At 34.3% G+C, this 18,476-nt stretch overlaps 1 protein-coding gene across 1 annotated transcript; it reads right to left on the bottom strand.

The window, feature by feature from the left end:
* Positions 1 to 233: 233 nt before the first annotated feature.
* LOC126655007 (uncharacterized) lies at positions 234 to 4,656 on the bottom strand. Its single transcript, XM_050349015.2, has 5 exons — positions 4,264 to 4,656; positions 2,767 to 3,271; positions 1,964 to 2,165; positions 1,149 to 1,625; positions 234 to 698 (listed from the first exon to the last, which is right to left on the bottom strand). Exons 1-5 carry the CDS (start codon positions 4,598 to 4,600, stop codon positions 327 to 329), a joined length of 1,893 nt encoding a protein of 630 aa, XP_050204972.1. The 5' UTR covers positions 4,601 to 4,656; the 3' UTR covers positions 234 to 326.
* Positions 4,657 to 18,476: the final 13,820 nt, after the last annotated feature.

The raw sequence follows: 18,476 nt of genomic DNA, 5'->3' as shown, positions 1-18,476 counted from the left end.
ATGAGTAAACAAAATTGGCTGACGTGGCTGCTATGGTGTCAAAAAATTTAGGTCAGGGTGGAATTGAAAACGAAAGGTATGAATTTGAGTATAATCGCCGATTTTACAACGTCAGAATGAAATGAAAAAGGGAATAAAAGGTGGAGGTTTTTTCAAACCATCAGCCATAAATAACTATAAACATTTTTATTTCTACACAACAAAACACAAATATTTTACACTAATAACACAAAATCAACCTGAACTAGTGGTCTCTCAACAAAAATGATAAAAAAGAAAGAAAGAACATATCGTAAACTCATGAACTACATAACGGTCGGAGTAGATTAAACTCGAAAATACAAAAGATTATGATCTAAATCTTGAGGAAGCGTACGCATAGAGGGGAATTTAGGAAGCAAATTGGCAATGTGTTTGGCGGTACGGAGATATGATGCAAACTTATTCATAATGATATGTCCACCATCTTTAGCAGCGATTGCATTGAATCCGTTGTGTTTGTGCTGTGCTAAGTCCTTGAACGCCTTCTTCTTCAAAGTCCAGCTGCCATTATTGAAGTTGAAACGATAAAGTGGTAGAAAACGTTGGCCGTAAATGGCTATGAATTCGACTGCTGCGAGAATGAACTCAAATTCTTCACTTGACATGTAGTATGGAAAGCTTATTCTTGTCCATCCTGGCTTTATTCCTGAATATCCCTGCAACCAATTATTCCCGATAAGTTAATATGTATAAACTCAGATTTATATCTCGGAGTTAAATAAGTCATTTTTTAACTGTTTTAATCAATTAGACTCCCAAACTTATGTTTCGGGATCAAATAAGTCACTTATAATTTTTTTGATTCAGTTAGATCTCTAAACTTGTGTCTTGGGATCAAGTAACTCTAATTTATATACCTCAAATGCATAACTTATTTGATTCTGAAACAAAAAAATTGGAATCTAATAAATTAAAGTGATTTTATTTGACCCCAAGATACAATTTTTTGAACATAATTGACTAAAAAATTAAAAATATTATTTGATCCCGAGATACAAAATTGAAGGCCGGGTTGACCTTTTTCTCTTAAATATATAGTCTATCAACTCAAAAATTAGTTAGTTAAGAAAAAAAAAAAGGAATTTGGAAAGAAGCATTAAATGAACCTGGTGTATGGCAGATCGTATAGCAAGGGACTGAGGCTCAGTGATGTTAAGCAAAGCATGACCATAAGGACCAGCACAAGCGCATCCACCTCTGGACTGAATACCAAACAAGTCATTAAGCAATGCTGCAACAAACGCCCCATGCAGAGGCTTATCTCTATTCTTCCCGCTCTCTGCCCACATGTAAAGATCATCCTTCGTAGAAGATGAAGAAGATGAAACATCATTGGTAGTCGAATATACGAGAAACGACAAAATCGCTTGTCGTTTGGCACTTGTGTTTCCTAGAATACAAATGTTTTTATTGGACTTTAATCTTCGTAATGCTATGGATATGTAATTAGTTTCTTCTTCTTCAATAGTCTTGTAGCTGATGTATTCTTTAACCCAAAATGCTAGTGATGCTCTGATTGTTTGAATTATTTGAGGCGTTCCGCCATTTTCTCTCTCTTCTATGTCATCAGTATATAGCGTATCCTGCAAAAATATAAATATAATTATTTATTTTATATTATAATATGAATATAATTAACTTTTCATGAACTTGTTATTTTCCTTCCATCAAAACTATAATATTTTCATTTTAACATATTGTGTAACAATTAATTATACTGTATATTTGTAATAACAAAATATATATATGAACGAACAATATTTATAAATAAAATTAATTTTTAACATTAGATGTTGAAATATGTTTTATGTCTTATTTTTGAATTTGTTGCTGTATTGACTGATACATTTTCAAACTTTAGTCAATTATATTTATATCCTTAAACTTTAATTATATACAATTTAGCCCTTAAATGTCTTACCTTCTCATTAAAGCCGTTGACATAATGAACAGTTCCACCTCCACAAGTTGACGGCGGAGAAGACTTGAGGCGATAGAGAGTTTTACTCATTAGAAGAATTCCAGGGGATCCGGGTCCACCAAGAAACTTATGTGGACTTAAAAATATTGCATCATAGCCGTCTATTTCGCCAGATCTCATGTCTATCTCCACGTAAGGTCCGCTGTTTTTATGATAATAACACCAATTATGACCAAAAAACTCTCAATTAATAATAAATGAAGTTACAATATCTTAGGAAAGTGATATATTAATTAAGTTGGTAGGAAGCATATAAAATCAGTCATGGTACGACAAAAGTGATACTACTGTATTTTTAAAATTAGCCACTTTGATTTAGTCAATTAACATATAGTTTTAATTTAGGGAATGAATTTAAAATTAGACACTTTGATTTAAAATGGGCAATGTAATAAAAGTTCACCAACTTCACTCATTTTCTCATTTTAATCACGCCATTTAAAAATCGTCATTTTCATACAGTAACTATCAATTTTTTCCGAATCTATCACCGTTCAAAAATTCGGTAAAAATTATTGACTTGTCATTATTTGATTCGTTATGGCATGTCGCTATTCGATTGTCAACTCAGCAATTTATACCGGAATTTTAAACAGTGTATGAATTTGGAAAAAATTGTTTGTTAGTGTATGAAAATAACGATTTTTAAACGGCGTGATTAAAATGCAAAACCTTGCAAAGTTGTTTTATGATATTAACCCTACTTAAAAAGGAAAAGATAGCAGAGAAAATAATGGATTTACCTAGCGGCGAAATCAAAACAAACAAATCCTCCATATCGATGAAGCAGCCGAGCAATCGCTCGAGTATCACTCTCAATTCCAGTCACATTACTACAAGCTGAAAACGATCCCAAAATGGGGCGGTTACCACTTCCATAAGAACACAGCAACTTTTCCAGACCTTCCATGTCCACCAACCCATTCTCATCTAATCCAATCTCTATCACCTCGGCCAAGCTCTGCCGCCACGACAAAATATTTGAATGATGCTCATGTGGACCAATAAAAACCAGCCACCTCTCCTCATCGCTCAGGCATTTAACGAACCTTTCTCTCAGAATTGAGGGCACGGCTATGCCCATCACCTCTTGTAATCGTTTGATAGCGGCGGTTGAGCCTGAGCCGCAGAACATGATTGCGTCATCTTCTCCGGTGCCACCTAGGGTTCGTTTTATGTATTGGGTTGCTTCACCTAACATTTTTGTTGTTCTATGCCCCACGTAACTGTCACTTGTGTGACTGTTTCCTGCACAACATTGTAAATATGTTTTAATTTATAAATGAGTTGTTTATGTGTATGGGAGTTTATTGAGACTTTTTTAAGTTTATGTCGGTCCTAAATTGTCATTAAAGTCTAAATCCATTGCTATAACATAGATTGGAAGTAAATTTTCTATTTATCACGAATTTTTTTGGTTAATTTTATAAAAAAATCATGATTTTTATATCTAATTTCATTTTAAATACGATTTTTAAAACAATTCTTTATTTTTTTTTCAAAAAAAAATATACCGAATTTTATTTTGTTGATAGATTTGAAAATAAATAAAAGGTCATAAATTTATATATCAACTTTTTAAAATCATGTTCAACATGAAATTAGATGTAAAAATCGTAATTTGTTTTTTATAAAATTAACCCTAATTTTATTGACAAGATGTTACATATTTTTAAATATGAGAGTATCAAATTCAATTTTGTTTTATTAGACGAAAAAGAATGAGGTTGAAAAAGTAGCATAAAAATAAAAGTTAAATTCAAAATTACTTATATCTTTCTGATTTGTTTTATTTATATCACAAATTTTCTAAACCGTCAATTTTATTTAATTTTTTAATTTGCAATCTCAATTGTATCCACTCCTTTTAAATTGAATTTTTTTCACATAAGTTCAAATATCTTTCATATTTGACACATAAGTTCAATTTTTAGCACTTTTTAACATTAAGAATTTATCTAGACTATATGTCAAATATAAAAGATTTTAGCGTGAAAAAATGTCAATTTGAAAAATAGATATAATTAAAACTGAAACTAAAAAATAAGATAAAATTAATGTTTTCAAAAGTTTAGAATATAAAATAAAAGAATCAACAATGAAATACTTTTGGTTATTATTCCTAGATATGAAATAAGTATTTTTAAGCTATCTATACAATCCCCAGAAGTGAAAATGAAAGAAAATAGCCATTCATTGAACAATAAATTAAAGAAAATGATAAAAAGAAGAAGAATTACCATAAAAGGGAAGAACATTATTGATGATAAAATTCTCTATGTAATGAAGAGAACGACCAGAGGCAGTATGATCAGCATACGTAAGTCTTCGTTTACCAAAGGGAGAATCAAACTCTATATCATCACCAATGATCTGAGACCGTAGCCAAGCCAGTCGTTTCTCCGACGAAATGCTCTTCGGCACGCCTATCTCTAGCGTCCCGAACGATTCCGATCCGTAGCAAAGATCAACGGCTGCTCTAGAACCTCTTCTTGTCGTTGTTGTTGAGTTACTCAGTCTTGAAGAATAGGTTTGGAGAGCTGAGGTGTCTCTTGAGATGGGTTGTTCTAGCTCCATTTTTCCACAAAGAATACAAAGATCGAAGTAAACAATGCAAAATATTTATAGATGAAGATGATGGTGGATAATTAATTTTTTTTCCAAGTGTTGATAAGGGTATATTTATAGCAGTCAAATTTTTACGATTCAACCATGTAGCTATATATTAAAGAAAACGAAACTTGCAATTTCATGTGGGTTGGTTAAAAAAAGGCGGCAATTTGAATACCTACTATAAAATTTGTTTAATACTATTTCTTATATCCTATTTTAAAAAGTCAACTTTATTTTATATAAAGATTATAAAAAGTATTTATTAGTATATAAGTGTAGAGTTTTTTTTCATAATATTTGTTTTTATAATTAATCAAAAAATAAAAATATAGCTTTCCAAATAAGACATCATATAATGAAAATAATGACTTTTTAACTAATCCTAATTTTTTTACAGATGAAAATTATTTATCAAAATTAAAACAATTGATGAAATTAATTTTTTGATTAAAATCGAAAAAAAAAACAATTGGTCTTTTAGATGAATAGACCTTCAAATTAAATAGTTAGCAAAAACTAAAATGTATTTAGCGAAAATACGTTAACAACAATGATTTTTAAAAGCTTTTGATGAGAATTGGCTGCAACAGTATAAATATGAACTTTTTTTATGGCTAATCTTTATTTTGAAGGGTATTGACAAAATAAATTATAACGTTTTAATTTTACATCGATTTAATCACATTGTTCAAAACGTCGCAAAACAAATAATTTTCCGTTTTTTCATTTTGTATTCCAACAATTTTGTCCTCTTTTTAGGCTACTTAGTGCCAAAAACGAAAGATTATAATTTTATTTGGAATATTTTTAAAACGTTGGAATTTAATATGCAATACGTGTTGTGAGCGGAGAGACGCGGGCTCACTCAGACTTATGGCAGACTCTGTGGTTTAAAAAATGGAGTGGCTACCTTGTTAGACTAGAAAATACTTTTTTCTACCGATTGGACGTCTCACACGCTTATGGACAAAAGATCGTGTATCGGGCCGGAAGATTCGGGTTCGTGGACACAATTAACTCGTGTACTTGGTTTATTAATCTTCATCAATTTATCAGGTATATATCCCAGATAGAATAAATCATCTTATCAAAACACGATGTCTGGAAATAAAATACTGGAAAATAGGTGCAGAAAATGTAAACATGCATTACATTTAAGACCAACACATGACTCAATATGGACCGATATGATGAACAAAGAGCAAGTATTCGTAAACAATCATCTAAATATGGGGTTTCTAACATATAACATATAAAAGTGGATTTTATTCCAATTATATGAATAAAGTCTAAACTGGATGTAAAAGTGAGATTGATTTTACTTTTACTGTCTTGAATGCCTATACAAGCACAACTTACAATTTTCATGGCAGCCCTAAAATTTTTATGTGATTTGATTATTTTGAAACTAGATTAATGTGGTTATCTAATTAACCTGGACAGATTTTCTATACTATAGTATAAGCACATGCTGGCTCGACTAGAATTTTTCTTTCCATTGATACAACTGATTCAACAATAAGATAATTAGGATGAAATTTGAGTAGGATACTCCAAACAGAGGTATGTAGTTGCTTTAGCAAAACTTAAGGAGGAAGCGGCTCACATTCTATATTCAAAAGCAATAAATGTTGTTTACATTTCCATAAAAACAAATAATATACATACAAATTAAGGATACTTTTAACGTTCATCCTAAAGTGTTTGTCGGTTTTCTGTAATTTTTCTGTCAGAATAGTATGATTCCAAATAGAAGTACCCTTGTTCAAACCGGGGACGATTCCGAGTCCGAACAAAGCGGAAAATATTAATACGAGTTGATGGGCTGGATCATGACCCATGGAGCCATTGATGACATTATGCCACATGGCGCCATTGCTGACATGGTAGAGACATGTTGTCTGCAACTAGCCCATAAAATCATAGAAAATAATCCTACAACTAATTACATTGCCAATAGTTCAATCGGTGACCGATTCCGAGCTTGGAAAAGAAAAAAGATGATTCAGGATGAAGATCAAGGATTTGGAAAAACTTGAAGACGAAGAACACGAGGCTGGAAGGACTGATGACTCATGACCGATAAAAAAATGATTATGTTTATGGAATCATTAATTAATCAAAATAATATGTAAAAACAATTAAACAATATAAACATGTGTCTATAAGTAAAATTAATAGCAATCATGGTAAATCATGGCAATTTACTCCAGAATACTAAAAATTCTTAACATGCATAGTTAATGAATCAAAATTAGATATAGATGCATAAATTTACAATAAAAATGTAAATAGGGACTGATTAGGGTCCTAAAAATTACCATTATTAGTCCTGGATTGTTTTCTAATGATACAAATGCATAATCGGTGTAGGCCGCTGTGAAACAATTGGTTCTTGAAGAATTAAAACGTAATAGCTTGGTTTGATCGACGTATGGTGGCTTAAAATTGCTGTTGTGGTGGATGGAATTTTTTCTTTGTGTGTTTGTAAACTAAGGTTTTTCTAATTAATTAATGCGCCCACTTTCCTAATTAGAGTTAAGGTTATTTATATAGGTAGGCCTAGTTATTATTTTGATTAGGTTAAGACTCTAATTTTTGGTTAGTCAAATATTAATTTTGGAATTATCAAAGTATGCCACGAAAAAGGTGGAAAAAGATAATTTTGATCTCTGAAAGTGTGAAAAAGGCTTCCAAGACCACGGAGGTTGTTTGGGAAATTTCGTTTGTCAAACTTACAAATTGGCCCATAAACTTCTAAAGCACTATAATTAGTCAAATTTTTTAACTTTTACCACAATCACTTTGGATTTTTATGGGTTATTTGCGGGAATTACACTCCAGCCCTTCACGTTTGTAGCTACACATTGATCTAGTCCACTTGAATTTTAACAAGAGGATCGCTAGCTCGTGACTCGGATGAGTGTATCTGAAAATCATCATCAGACGTTTCATTCCCTTAAACCTTTTATACTTGTCAGAAATGAGTTGTCTATAGTTTTCCCCCTCTTTGATAGGAATTGACAAAATAAGTCAATTTCCGTCAAAGAACGAGACTCGTCGTTCGACAAGCAATAAAAATATTGTCCACCATTAGAGGTAATATCTCACTGGTGGTTTTTGTAACACCCTAGCTTGAGTGTTACCAGTTAAGATGCACAGTGTTGATCCTATGCCCCCTGTTCTAGTCTAGTATGTGTGTGTCACGCCCATGAGTATTACTTTTCAACCGTCCTAAAGGTCATTTGCTGGATCTGAACTACCCAAAACATTCTCCATTGAATGGAGCTATATCCCCCAGCCGTCTTGAGGGTCAAATGGCTTTAACCTCTGGTAATTATCGTGCCCGGTGCGTCTTAGGTTTTTAGAAAGGACAACATACCCTCGGCTGTTGCAAGGGCCATCCTATTGAGTGGATGCCTGGTAATTATCATATCATGTGCTTCCTAGGTTTGTAAAGGTGACAACATCCCCTCGGCTGTCCTAAGGGCCATCATATTGAATGGAGGTCTGGGTTTTGTAATTATTCCACAATTATCAAAATTTTCTGAAGTTTATTTGAACTATTAGAGACACAATTTGTGATATCTTCTTGACAATAAAATTTCTCGTCTGTTTGGAGTCTCGCATGTAGGGTTAGATCGTTGTTATGGTGCTACTTTCTGTTTTGCATTATGAAAATTATGGATACCCCTCGGTGTTTCGCTTCAGTTGGATGCTTGAAGTCGGTTCTCTCCTCTAGGGATAAAAATTTATTCTAGAGTTTTGAAGATAAAATTTTGATCCACTGGGATTAAACATGGTCCTCTGGGAAAAATTTAATAAAGGATCAATTCACCTTCTCAACTTGGCACGAAATATCAAAAAAGAAATTTTCGAAGCTTTTGGATTAAACATACCTGCAACTTAGCACTTTAGCATCAAAAAGACCCCTCTGATATAAAATCACATAAAAAAGAAAGTTGAATTTCTAATTATGTATAATTAATAATAATTAATTCTGATTTAATCTTAACTAATCCTAATTTACCATAATTATCCCTAATAAATTAATTTTTTAATTAAATATAAATTACTTAATTAAACCTAATTAAAATATCACTAAAACCTAATTAAAAACTAATCTAACAAATTTAATTAAACTTAATCTACAACAATAAAAATGTCGGCCTTGCTCCTCAAACCGTTGCCGTCATTTCTTTGAAGCTTCCGCCGACCCTGCTTCTCAACCTGCATGCCACTGCTCATCAACAAAAACAAGCAATCAATTGAAACTAACGAAATCAATTGAAACTCGTCACCCATCAATTGAAATCAACAGACTCTAAATCAATTGAAACAAAAAATTTCAAATACAAAACTAAAATATCAATCACCGTTGACTCCCTTTGTTATATCATCTTCTTCTTTATCCTTCATCTTCTTCTTCATCCTCGGCATCGGTCCCATCTGGTTATGCTTGTCATTCAGCCATCGTCGCCGTCTTCCATCACCTTCGTCTGTCGCATAGACGCACGACAAAACGAACGATGATGATGATGCAATGCGGCAGTTTAATGAATTGCAGAAACTACAACTTAAAGAAGAAGATAAAGGATAAAGAAGAAGATGAAAGACGACAACTGGTTTCTGCTCAGATGAAAGACACTGCTAGTAAAGAAGACGATGGATCTAAACAAAAAGAATTCTTTTAGTTTTGTATTTGAGATTTTTTGAAGAGGACGACGGCGGTGGATTAAGTTTTAGCCTTTGTTCATAAAATTAGGCTAGGTTAAGTTTTTTTTTTTAATATGAATTAGGTTTGAATTAAATAATGAAAAAGTCTAGAAAGATCCTTTAATTTTTATGTAAAAGTAAATTTGATTTATGATGCTTTAAACATACGAATTATAATTGAAATTTAAAATTATTATATACCAATATAAGGAATGAAATAAAAATTAGGGATTATTTTGAACTTTTTTTATATTTTAAAGTGGAGAGTGTATCTCACTCGAGGAGGTGAGAGTAGGGAGGAGCCTTTTTGATCCAAAGTGCATAATTGCGGGTTAGTTTGATCCAATTTCTTCGAAAATGAATTATCTGATATTTCGTGCCAAGTTGAGAGGGTGAATTGATCCTTTGTTTGGGTAAAATTTGATCTGGAGTAAGGAGGCAAAAATCTAATCTCTGGTTTGGGGTCTGAGATGTCAATCCAAAAGGGTAATTATCTTGCAAAAATCAGGCGTTATGTCCTCTTTCGGCCGCAAAATCATGAGTTTGGATGATTTTCTCTATTTAATGCTTAAAGTCATAAATACAGTGGAAATTTAAGTTCCTTATTCACTTCCCACTTCCACTTTCTCTTTCTTATTTGCTTTCCTTTAAACTTAAGAAGCATCCTTTATTTTTTGCTGATTTTGCACCATGCCGCAACGATGGACCTTTAGAGAGGCCTATTTGGATCTCAAAAGGATGCCATGCAAAGGTGTCTCTTGATATGAGCGAGGAGGTCCCGCTTCTAATTCAATTGGAGCGACATATTTTCACTGTATTTTGATCCGAGGTGAGTTTTTACCTGAATTTGTTTCTTGGATAAATACTTTAATTGCTTGAACGTTCGAAATTCCGCTCGAAATTCTACAAAAATAGGCTTATGATTGAGAAAACAACTGTCTAGAGGGGACATGAAATTGGGGCTGCCGCCAATCGGATTGGCCGTGGTCATGGCGCCGGTCCTACGGAAAAGTGATTTTCTTTTATTTTGAAAAAACTCTTCGGGCCTAGTTTTGGGCTATTCTTTTGTAGGTTTTAACTAACTTGGCTTTCTTACAATCTCAGGATAGGGACACATTGTGTATGTTTGGAAATTTCTACAAGCCTCGGCAGTGGTTTAAGTCTTTACCTATTCTAATTCGTGAGCGGATTGATAGTACTAGCTTCAGCCATTTCGTCTGTGCTTTGTTCACCACGACGAGGAAGTGCGACATGATCTCGTTGCATGCTTTGATGGATAGGTGGAGGAACTGGTACATTTGAGATGTTAGGGTTTGTGCCTGAGGCCAAGGGTGGTACTCTACGGTATGTTTACTTGTATAACAATTATTAAGGTTGCATTTTGAGGGATGGCAATGCTATCGATTAGATAGCCCGATCATTCTGATGTACTTGTTGGGGACCACTCTATTCTTTAATTCGGGGGCCACTCTTCCCTTATTGTTCTTTCGATGTTGGAGGACTTGGATGAGCTCCTGATGTATGATTAGAGGTCTACATCCCTTACATATCTGTATGCCATATGGATCGAGTTGTTCGAGAAGAGTCCCGTTTAATGGGATATGGCATATTGTGCATGTGAGTTTCCTTCCAGCCCTTTCATGTTTTCTGCTACACTGGTTTTTTGATTCAGTTTTGTGTTAACCTTTTTCGATTTAGGCCATTCAGACTGTCATCTTATCCTGGTTTGCCCTTGTTCTTCTGTCTGCCCTTCCTTTGTTGAGGTGTTGGGACTATTCCCGTACTCATCCAAGAAATGAGGGGTTTGCTAGGAAAGATCAGTTGAACGAGGTATCCTGAATTAATGTAAACAACTAACGAGAAAATCATGTCATTTCATAAATTATATTTGAAATTTGTACTTACTTGGACAAATTTTTCAGGTACGGTCATCATGGAATACCCCACAAGAGGTGCATTGGCCTGGTTGGCTCCGGGGAGCTCATGATAGGTTTGGTCTGTGCTATTTCATGCATAGTCCTAATTGTCGAGCTTGGTTCCTGGGTGAGCGAGTGCTCCACTGGTGGGTCCGGCCTCGTGAGCGTCAGATTCCTAGGCGCCGCCTTTTCCATGCTTCATGGTCGGGATTCAGCTGCCGAGTGTTCATCGTCATCAGCGGGGCTATGCCGCTACTGATATTTTTTGTGTGCCTTAAGGGATTTATACAGATGACTTGGTGAACTCTATGATTCTAAGGAGATTACCTTTAGTAGACGGTGCGACAAATCTAATGTCGATTGTTTCGGTTGCTCCGGTTGAGCGAACTGCTACTGGGCCTCAGGTATGAACTACTTTATTGGTCCTTTGTCTTTGTAGAATGCCTCATTGCCTTCCGATTTTTTTTCTTAGTGCCTGCGCAAGTACTACTTAAGTCTGGGTCCCATGCTGACCATGTGCGGATGGAAATTTTTAGATCTCCTGGAAGAGGTTTAGCACGTTGGATGCCAGAAAATCATGCTCGTAACTGGATCGCGTATGGGTGTGCACAAAGCTCAATCCCTATTTGATACGTCGAGGTCCCTACTGTCTTCCGGATTATACTCATGTGAGTCTATTTTTTTCTTATTTTATATTATGTTTGCACTTTTATTTTTTTAGAAACTGTTTTCCCCTTGTTTGATTACTTATTTTTGATTTGTAGGTGCCGAGGTCTGAGGCTATCCGGTTGGCTGAGATGGCCTATTTCTGGAGGGATCAGTTGTGCGATGTATCTACATAGATGAAGGTAAATATGCAACATGTTTATGCTCTATTCTAACATGTATGCATGTATGCAACTATAATTTTGACTGCTCTTTGGACTTTTGTAGCGTCATATAGATGATCTGGGGAGCTACCCGCGGTAGACCGGTGTTGTGCTAGCTAGTGGCGGAGTTAGGGCTGGCAACTTTTCGACGGGAAAACAAGGGTATGGTACCCGAGCTGGTCGTAGAGACATCAGGTCTACATCTAGTGGTGTACGTCTTGAGGGAGATGACACGGACGATCTCAGTTTTGATGAGGATATGCTCTCAGGGAGCAAAGGTGGCGACACAGAGTTGTTGGTCCGTGATTGAGATTCTGACCTTAATTAGGACCCTTTGTATCTATATGTTTCATATGTTGTATTTTGGATGTGCTGCTTACTGAACTCTATAGTTATTCTGTATTCTGGATGCACAATTTTTGTTTTTGAATCTGCAAAAATTGCCCCAATTTTTAGCTTTCTCATAAAATTGGCCTTGCTGTGTCTGATTCTAGACTATGAAGACCTTATGCCCCTGGATTATAGTATGAAGTGGCCTGATGCCTTTGTTATAGGTTAGTTTGTCCCCTCATTGAAGCATTAAGTATTATGGTTGGTAAACTGGATGGTTCGATAAAAAGATTGGTCGTATCCTGCTTGGCTGTTTTGGATTCTGGTGTCGGCATTGAGCTAAAGGCTTGTGTGAAGACTGGTTTTAAGACTTGCTTGGAAGGCAATATGAAGAAAATTGAGAGATCTTTTGGACTACTATTTGCACGTCTGAGACAATGTTACTATTGCAACTATTTGTTTTTTTTTTGTTTGTCTTTTCATGCCTTACCTGTTTCCTTGGTTGCTCGTTCAGATCCAACTTACCAGGCTATCTATAACTTTTGCATAAGTTCCCGCCTTGGGTTTTTAACTTATCGGAATTTCTTTTCCTTATTTTTTGCCTTATATTTTTGGTTAAGTCGCCCATATGGGTCCCACTTAGCAGGTCTTTCCTAATTTTTGCATAAGTCTTTTTTTGCGGATTTTAGACATTCAGGATTTCTTTTCCTTATTTTTGACTTTATATTTTTTCCTGAGTCGACCATGTGGGTCCAACTTAGTAGGCCTTTCTTATATTTTGCATAAGTCTTCCTTTGCGAATTTTAGACTTATCAGGCTTTCTTTCTTTCTGGTTACAATAGTAACAAGAGATACTTTACCCGCTTTGATTTTCATCGTATTTGCATTGAAACTCTGTTGTACGCCTTTCTTATTCTATTGAGTGGACTTCTACATTATTCCGTATGTCGTGTGCCGTATTCCAGATTCTATATTTTGAGCTGGATATTGCATTAGTTTGAGCTTTTACTTATGAAGATCACAATGGACTTATCTATACTATATATAAAAGTACGGATGAGGGAGGGGGGGACAGGGAAATTTACTGAATAATCCTTTTCAGTAAACTACTAAATAAAGGTTTTATAGTCATTAACTAATTAGTTATTAAATTAATCACTATTATAAATAAAGTCCTAATTAGAATATGTAGCTAAATTATCTCAAATTTAGTTTTAGTATGTAAAAAATAACTAAATTGTCTCCAAATTAGTAGGAATATCTATCTTTTAGTTTGATTGAATTACAAAATTAAAATACTATATTTTGTCAATATATTATTATTTAAATTTCTATCTTATTATTTTTAAAGATATTATTAATAAAATTAAGTTAATTATTTAATTATGGTTATTATAAAACCAAAAGAAGAATAAATTCAGTATGAAAAAAATATTTAATAACCGATTATATTATATTTACTTTTATAAAAATTCTTAACTAATTAATATTAAATATAAATAAAAAATTGATATAATTATAATAAATTTACTAATATGTTTATTGACGAGTTACGTTATGAGCCACGTGCATAGCACGTAATGCGAAACTAGTTCTACAAAAATATGTGAGCAGGGGACCATATATTAACATGGATGATCAGGAAAGAAATAAATTTTACTTCCTAATTTGCCTCACATGTCTGTTTTTGATTTTCGAAAGGGTGCCACATGGCCCCGATATGCTTGATGCTTATTCTGGTAAAAGAATTTATTTATTCAATAAAAGAATAGAGGGATCATGAGCAACTGCATGTAATCGTACCCATGTTATCAATCGGTCAATTTTCAACTCTTTTTTTTTCTCGCATGACCTCATTAGAGTAATCTCTTGTCTTTTAGTTCCAAGGATTCTATTTTTGTAAACTAGAGGCGTTTTGGTTATTTTACGCCTTTTCTTTTATTCCCACTTTTTACTCATCTTTTATGAGGTTACAATCTCGATTTTATTCCTAGAATTTCATTGGCTTTTCAGGTGATTCTTTTAGGCTTTGGGGAAGGTCATTGAGATTTCACGGGGATAGTTTCTCGGTTTTCACGAGGAAAACTATTTGGTATTTCATTTTTTAGGCGTGGCTTTAGGCTTTGCAACCTAGTTCACTAGGTTATTAGAATTGAATAGGATTTCGATGATTAGACTTGGGGTAATCTTGGTTACTGGTCATAAAAGTGGTCGGGTTCAGATTTTGAGTATATTTAAAAGAAATGAGTTACTTATAGGAAGTAATTTTACTAGTCATGTAGATAAGAGTTTTCTCACTTCTTTCTCACCTCAGGGCTAAAATTGAATGCAATTTGTATATTCCTCTTCCATACCTACATTGAATAAACCAATTTTTAAAAAATTCATTTCAAGCATGGTTATTTTTTAAAAAATAAATGGAAATTGGTTAGACCAATTATCGTCATCAGCTTTAGAGAGCAATAATTATACTAAAATTTTGAAAGATGTGTCGGAATGTATATGTCTTTGTAAAAAACAAAAACTAACACATCCCTTGTGAAATTATAGCTCTTCCTTTCACAGTCTTTTTTTTTATGAGAGAGCGATAAACTTATATGTATGATTCGTTTCAATTTGGTGTAACTTGCAGTATGTGTTGGCGATATAATTCGGTTTATTTGGATCATGTACCTTTTTTTTACCACTATTGGCTCCATTAGGCCTAAATTCTTTAATTCTTTAATTCTTCAAATATGACATATAAGGGTTCTTTGAACTTAGAGAATTTTCTGCCAGAAGTCATCGGCACATTCAAGGCTATCTTGTATATAGTTTCAGACATAACCATGATTACTTATGCACCTTACATTTGAAGGTTTCCATCTTGAACTTAAATTCAATCATTATGTCACCTTTAACGATTTTTAACTCATCCCGGGTAACGATACTCCTTTAACTCCTCCAGCGGTCTCTGCAAGGACTTCATTTTTTTTTTTCTATCAAATCCTGAATAGCATGCTTTAATCTTCTACATTGCTATGTGGAGTGCCCACTCTCCTTATGTTACTCACAAATTACTTCTGATGCCAGTGGTTCTATATATGACCCTCTTCCATTATCCTTCTAATAACTTGGGTGGTCGAGTTTCTCAATTTGGAAAAAGGTATGTATTCTTCCTCTTCTGAATATGTCTCTTTGGTCTTTGGGAATGCTAGATCTTCATCATTCTCCCTTCTAACCGAATATGAGAATCCTTCTTCACACGTTTGTCTTTTAGCTCTTTTATCGGGTTATTCCAGAATGGAGAGTTGATCTCTCATCTCTAGCCTCATCTGATTAATGTTCTTAGTTTTTGGTTGCTTCCATGTCTTGGCTCTAAGTAACCATTGATAGATTCATAACACTTTGGATGCCGGGTTGGTTAATCAATAGAGCAGATGATCAGATGGCCACAAGACCTCTGGTTACAGATGATGCGTGAAGTGGTTGCATCCACAAAGGGTTAATATATAGATCCATGATATGCATCCTTAGTTAACACATAGCACAAAGAACAATTTATACTACAGAGACACATTATTCCTTCTAACCTTTTTACTCCCACACATGCCTCCTGCGAGGCATGATTCCAAGAACGTTTGGTCTAGACCTTTGCATCTAAAATGTTATTGTCGACGTGTACATGCAAACTATATCTTCTAATAGTTCCATAACAGACAAGCAGCATTGTCAGTGTAAAAGATGTTGACCATTAATTAAAGGTCTATAGAAATAAAGGTGGACCATGGAGGCCACAGTTTGAAATCCAGAAAAAGATTGACTATGGAGGTCAAAGTTAGAAATCTAGAATAACGGGACCTTAGGGGTCAAAGCTTAGGACTGAGATAAGAGTAACCTAAAATCACAAAGAAGGGTGACTTTAGAGGTCAAAATAATTGAGCCTTATTGGTTGATCAGGTAAATAGACTTTACCTAATTAAAACTAGACTGTCTTTTAGAAAACTTGGTGTTTTAAAAAGGCATTTCCAAAAAGGTTGTTAGGTCCGGCCTAAAAAGGAAGATTTGGGAAATCAAGTTTGAAAATTGGATAAAAATTTCTAGGTCCGGCTTAAAAAAATAAGATTTTTGGAAATCTTGATTGAAAATTTGATAAAAGTAAAGATTTTGAAAATCTGGATCGACAGCTGGATAAAAGTGAAGATTTTGGAAATCTGGATCGTAAACTCGATAAAATTGAAGAATTTGGAAATCTGATTTGTTTTGGAAAAGATGATTTTGAAAATATTTGCACACTGAATTTTGAAAATGGGATTGGGGCCCTTATATTGATATTCCTCAAACATGAATATTATGTTGGGTATTTCCTTATAGGGAAATAATTAGGTTAAAATGCATGTGGGATGAGTCAAGGGTATGGTAGTAACCGGCTTAAGTCCACACAACAAATATACATTTGATGGGTCTTCTCAATGACGAGTACAAGCAACCGAGATACGAGGCTATGAGTGATGCTACTCCGCATAAGACGCCATGGTTCTTAGGAGTTCAATGCCAGGACGTGAGAACAACTTTAAGCATTGAGACTGATAGTAGGAACTCCTAGCGAGTAAGATAAGAAAATAAGTTTCTAATATAATGCAATAAGTGTTGGATATATGTAGTAAATTAATATTATTAATGAATCACAAGTTTGTAATCATGTCCAGAGAAAACAAATTAATTTTTTTTGTTCTGTTTGTTTACAAACAGTTTTGAAAAATCCCCAATGCAATCGCCATTATAAACGGAGAGAGGGGCGGGCTCGCTCAGTCTTGTGGCAACCTTTGTAGTTTTGAGAAAAATAGAGTCGCCACCTAACTAGGTATTAAATGCCTATACAACCACTAATTACAATTTTCATGGCAACCCTAGGATTTCAATGTGATTTGATTAGTTTGGAACTAAATTAGCATAATTAAGCCATTTAATAATGGAACTAGACATATATTCAAAGTAATAAACATTGTTTACATACCCAAAACAGTAGTTAATATACATACAAGGTTAAGGATACATTTAAACCTCATTATCCAGTGTTCGTCAGTTGTCTGTCTGTATAGTCAGATTCAGGATCTGGTTAAAACATGGAAGTTGTTCCTCTGGTCAATACGAGTATGCTGATTTGAACCGAGGTCAATTCCAAGTCTGAATGAAGCGGGAAACACCGATACAAGTTTCTTGGCCAGATCATGGCCCATAAAACCATTGATGACATAGCACATGGAGCCATTGCTGACGTGGCAGAGACACATTGACTAGAAAAGGTCTGAAAAATTACAGAAAATAATCCTACCAGTAATTACATTGCTAGCGGTTCAATCAGGGATCCATTCCTATCCCGGAAACGTGACTAGAAGATTTGGGAGCAGGATTAAAGATCTGGGAAAGCTGGCAGACAAAGAACACAGTGCCAGAAGAATTGGATGTGCCATCAAATGGACCGGCGGTGCCGCTAGATAGATTGGCGGTGACGCAATTGTCGTGGGACTTAACCGGGTTTTGGATTTCATTTGAAAAATGTGCAAAAACGATAAAAATAAACGTGATTAGGTTTCTAGAATCGATATTTAATCAAATTAACATGTAAAAAGATTAAAAATGCCCTAAATTAATGGCCATCATGGCAAATTAAGGTAATTTTTTACTCAAGAACACTAAGAACTCTAAACAAGAAAATTTAATAAATCAAAATTAGATATAGATGCATAAATGACAATAACAATGGAAATAGGGGCTGATTAAGATTCTCAGAAATACCGTTTCGAGTCATGGGGATGTTTTCTAGTGATCTGTATGCATAATCTAGTATAGATCGTTGTGCAGCTGTTGGTTCTTGAAAAATTAAAGCATAATAGCTTGGTTTGATCAGTGTATGGTGTTTGGGAATTTCTCTTGTAGTGGCTAAAATTTCGTGTTTTTGTGTGTGTGTAAATTAGGGTTTTTCTATTAACTAATGTGCCCCCTCTCCTAATTAGAGTTAAGTTTGTG

Source organism: Mercurialis annua, linkage group LG7, assembly GCF_937616625.2.
Source record: "Mercurialis annua linkage group LG7, ddMerAnnu1.2, whole genome shotgun sequence".
Lineage (NCBI taxonomy): Eukaryota > Viridiplantae > Streptophyta > Magnoliopsida > Malpighiales > Euphorbiaceae > Mercurialis > Mercurialis annua.
This window is presented reverse-complemented; position numbering and strand designations above follow the sequence as displayed.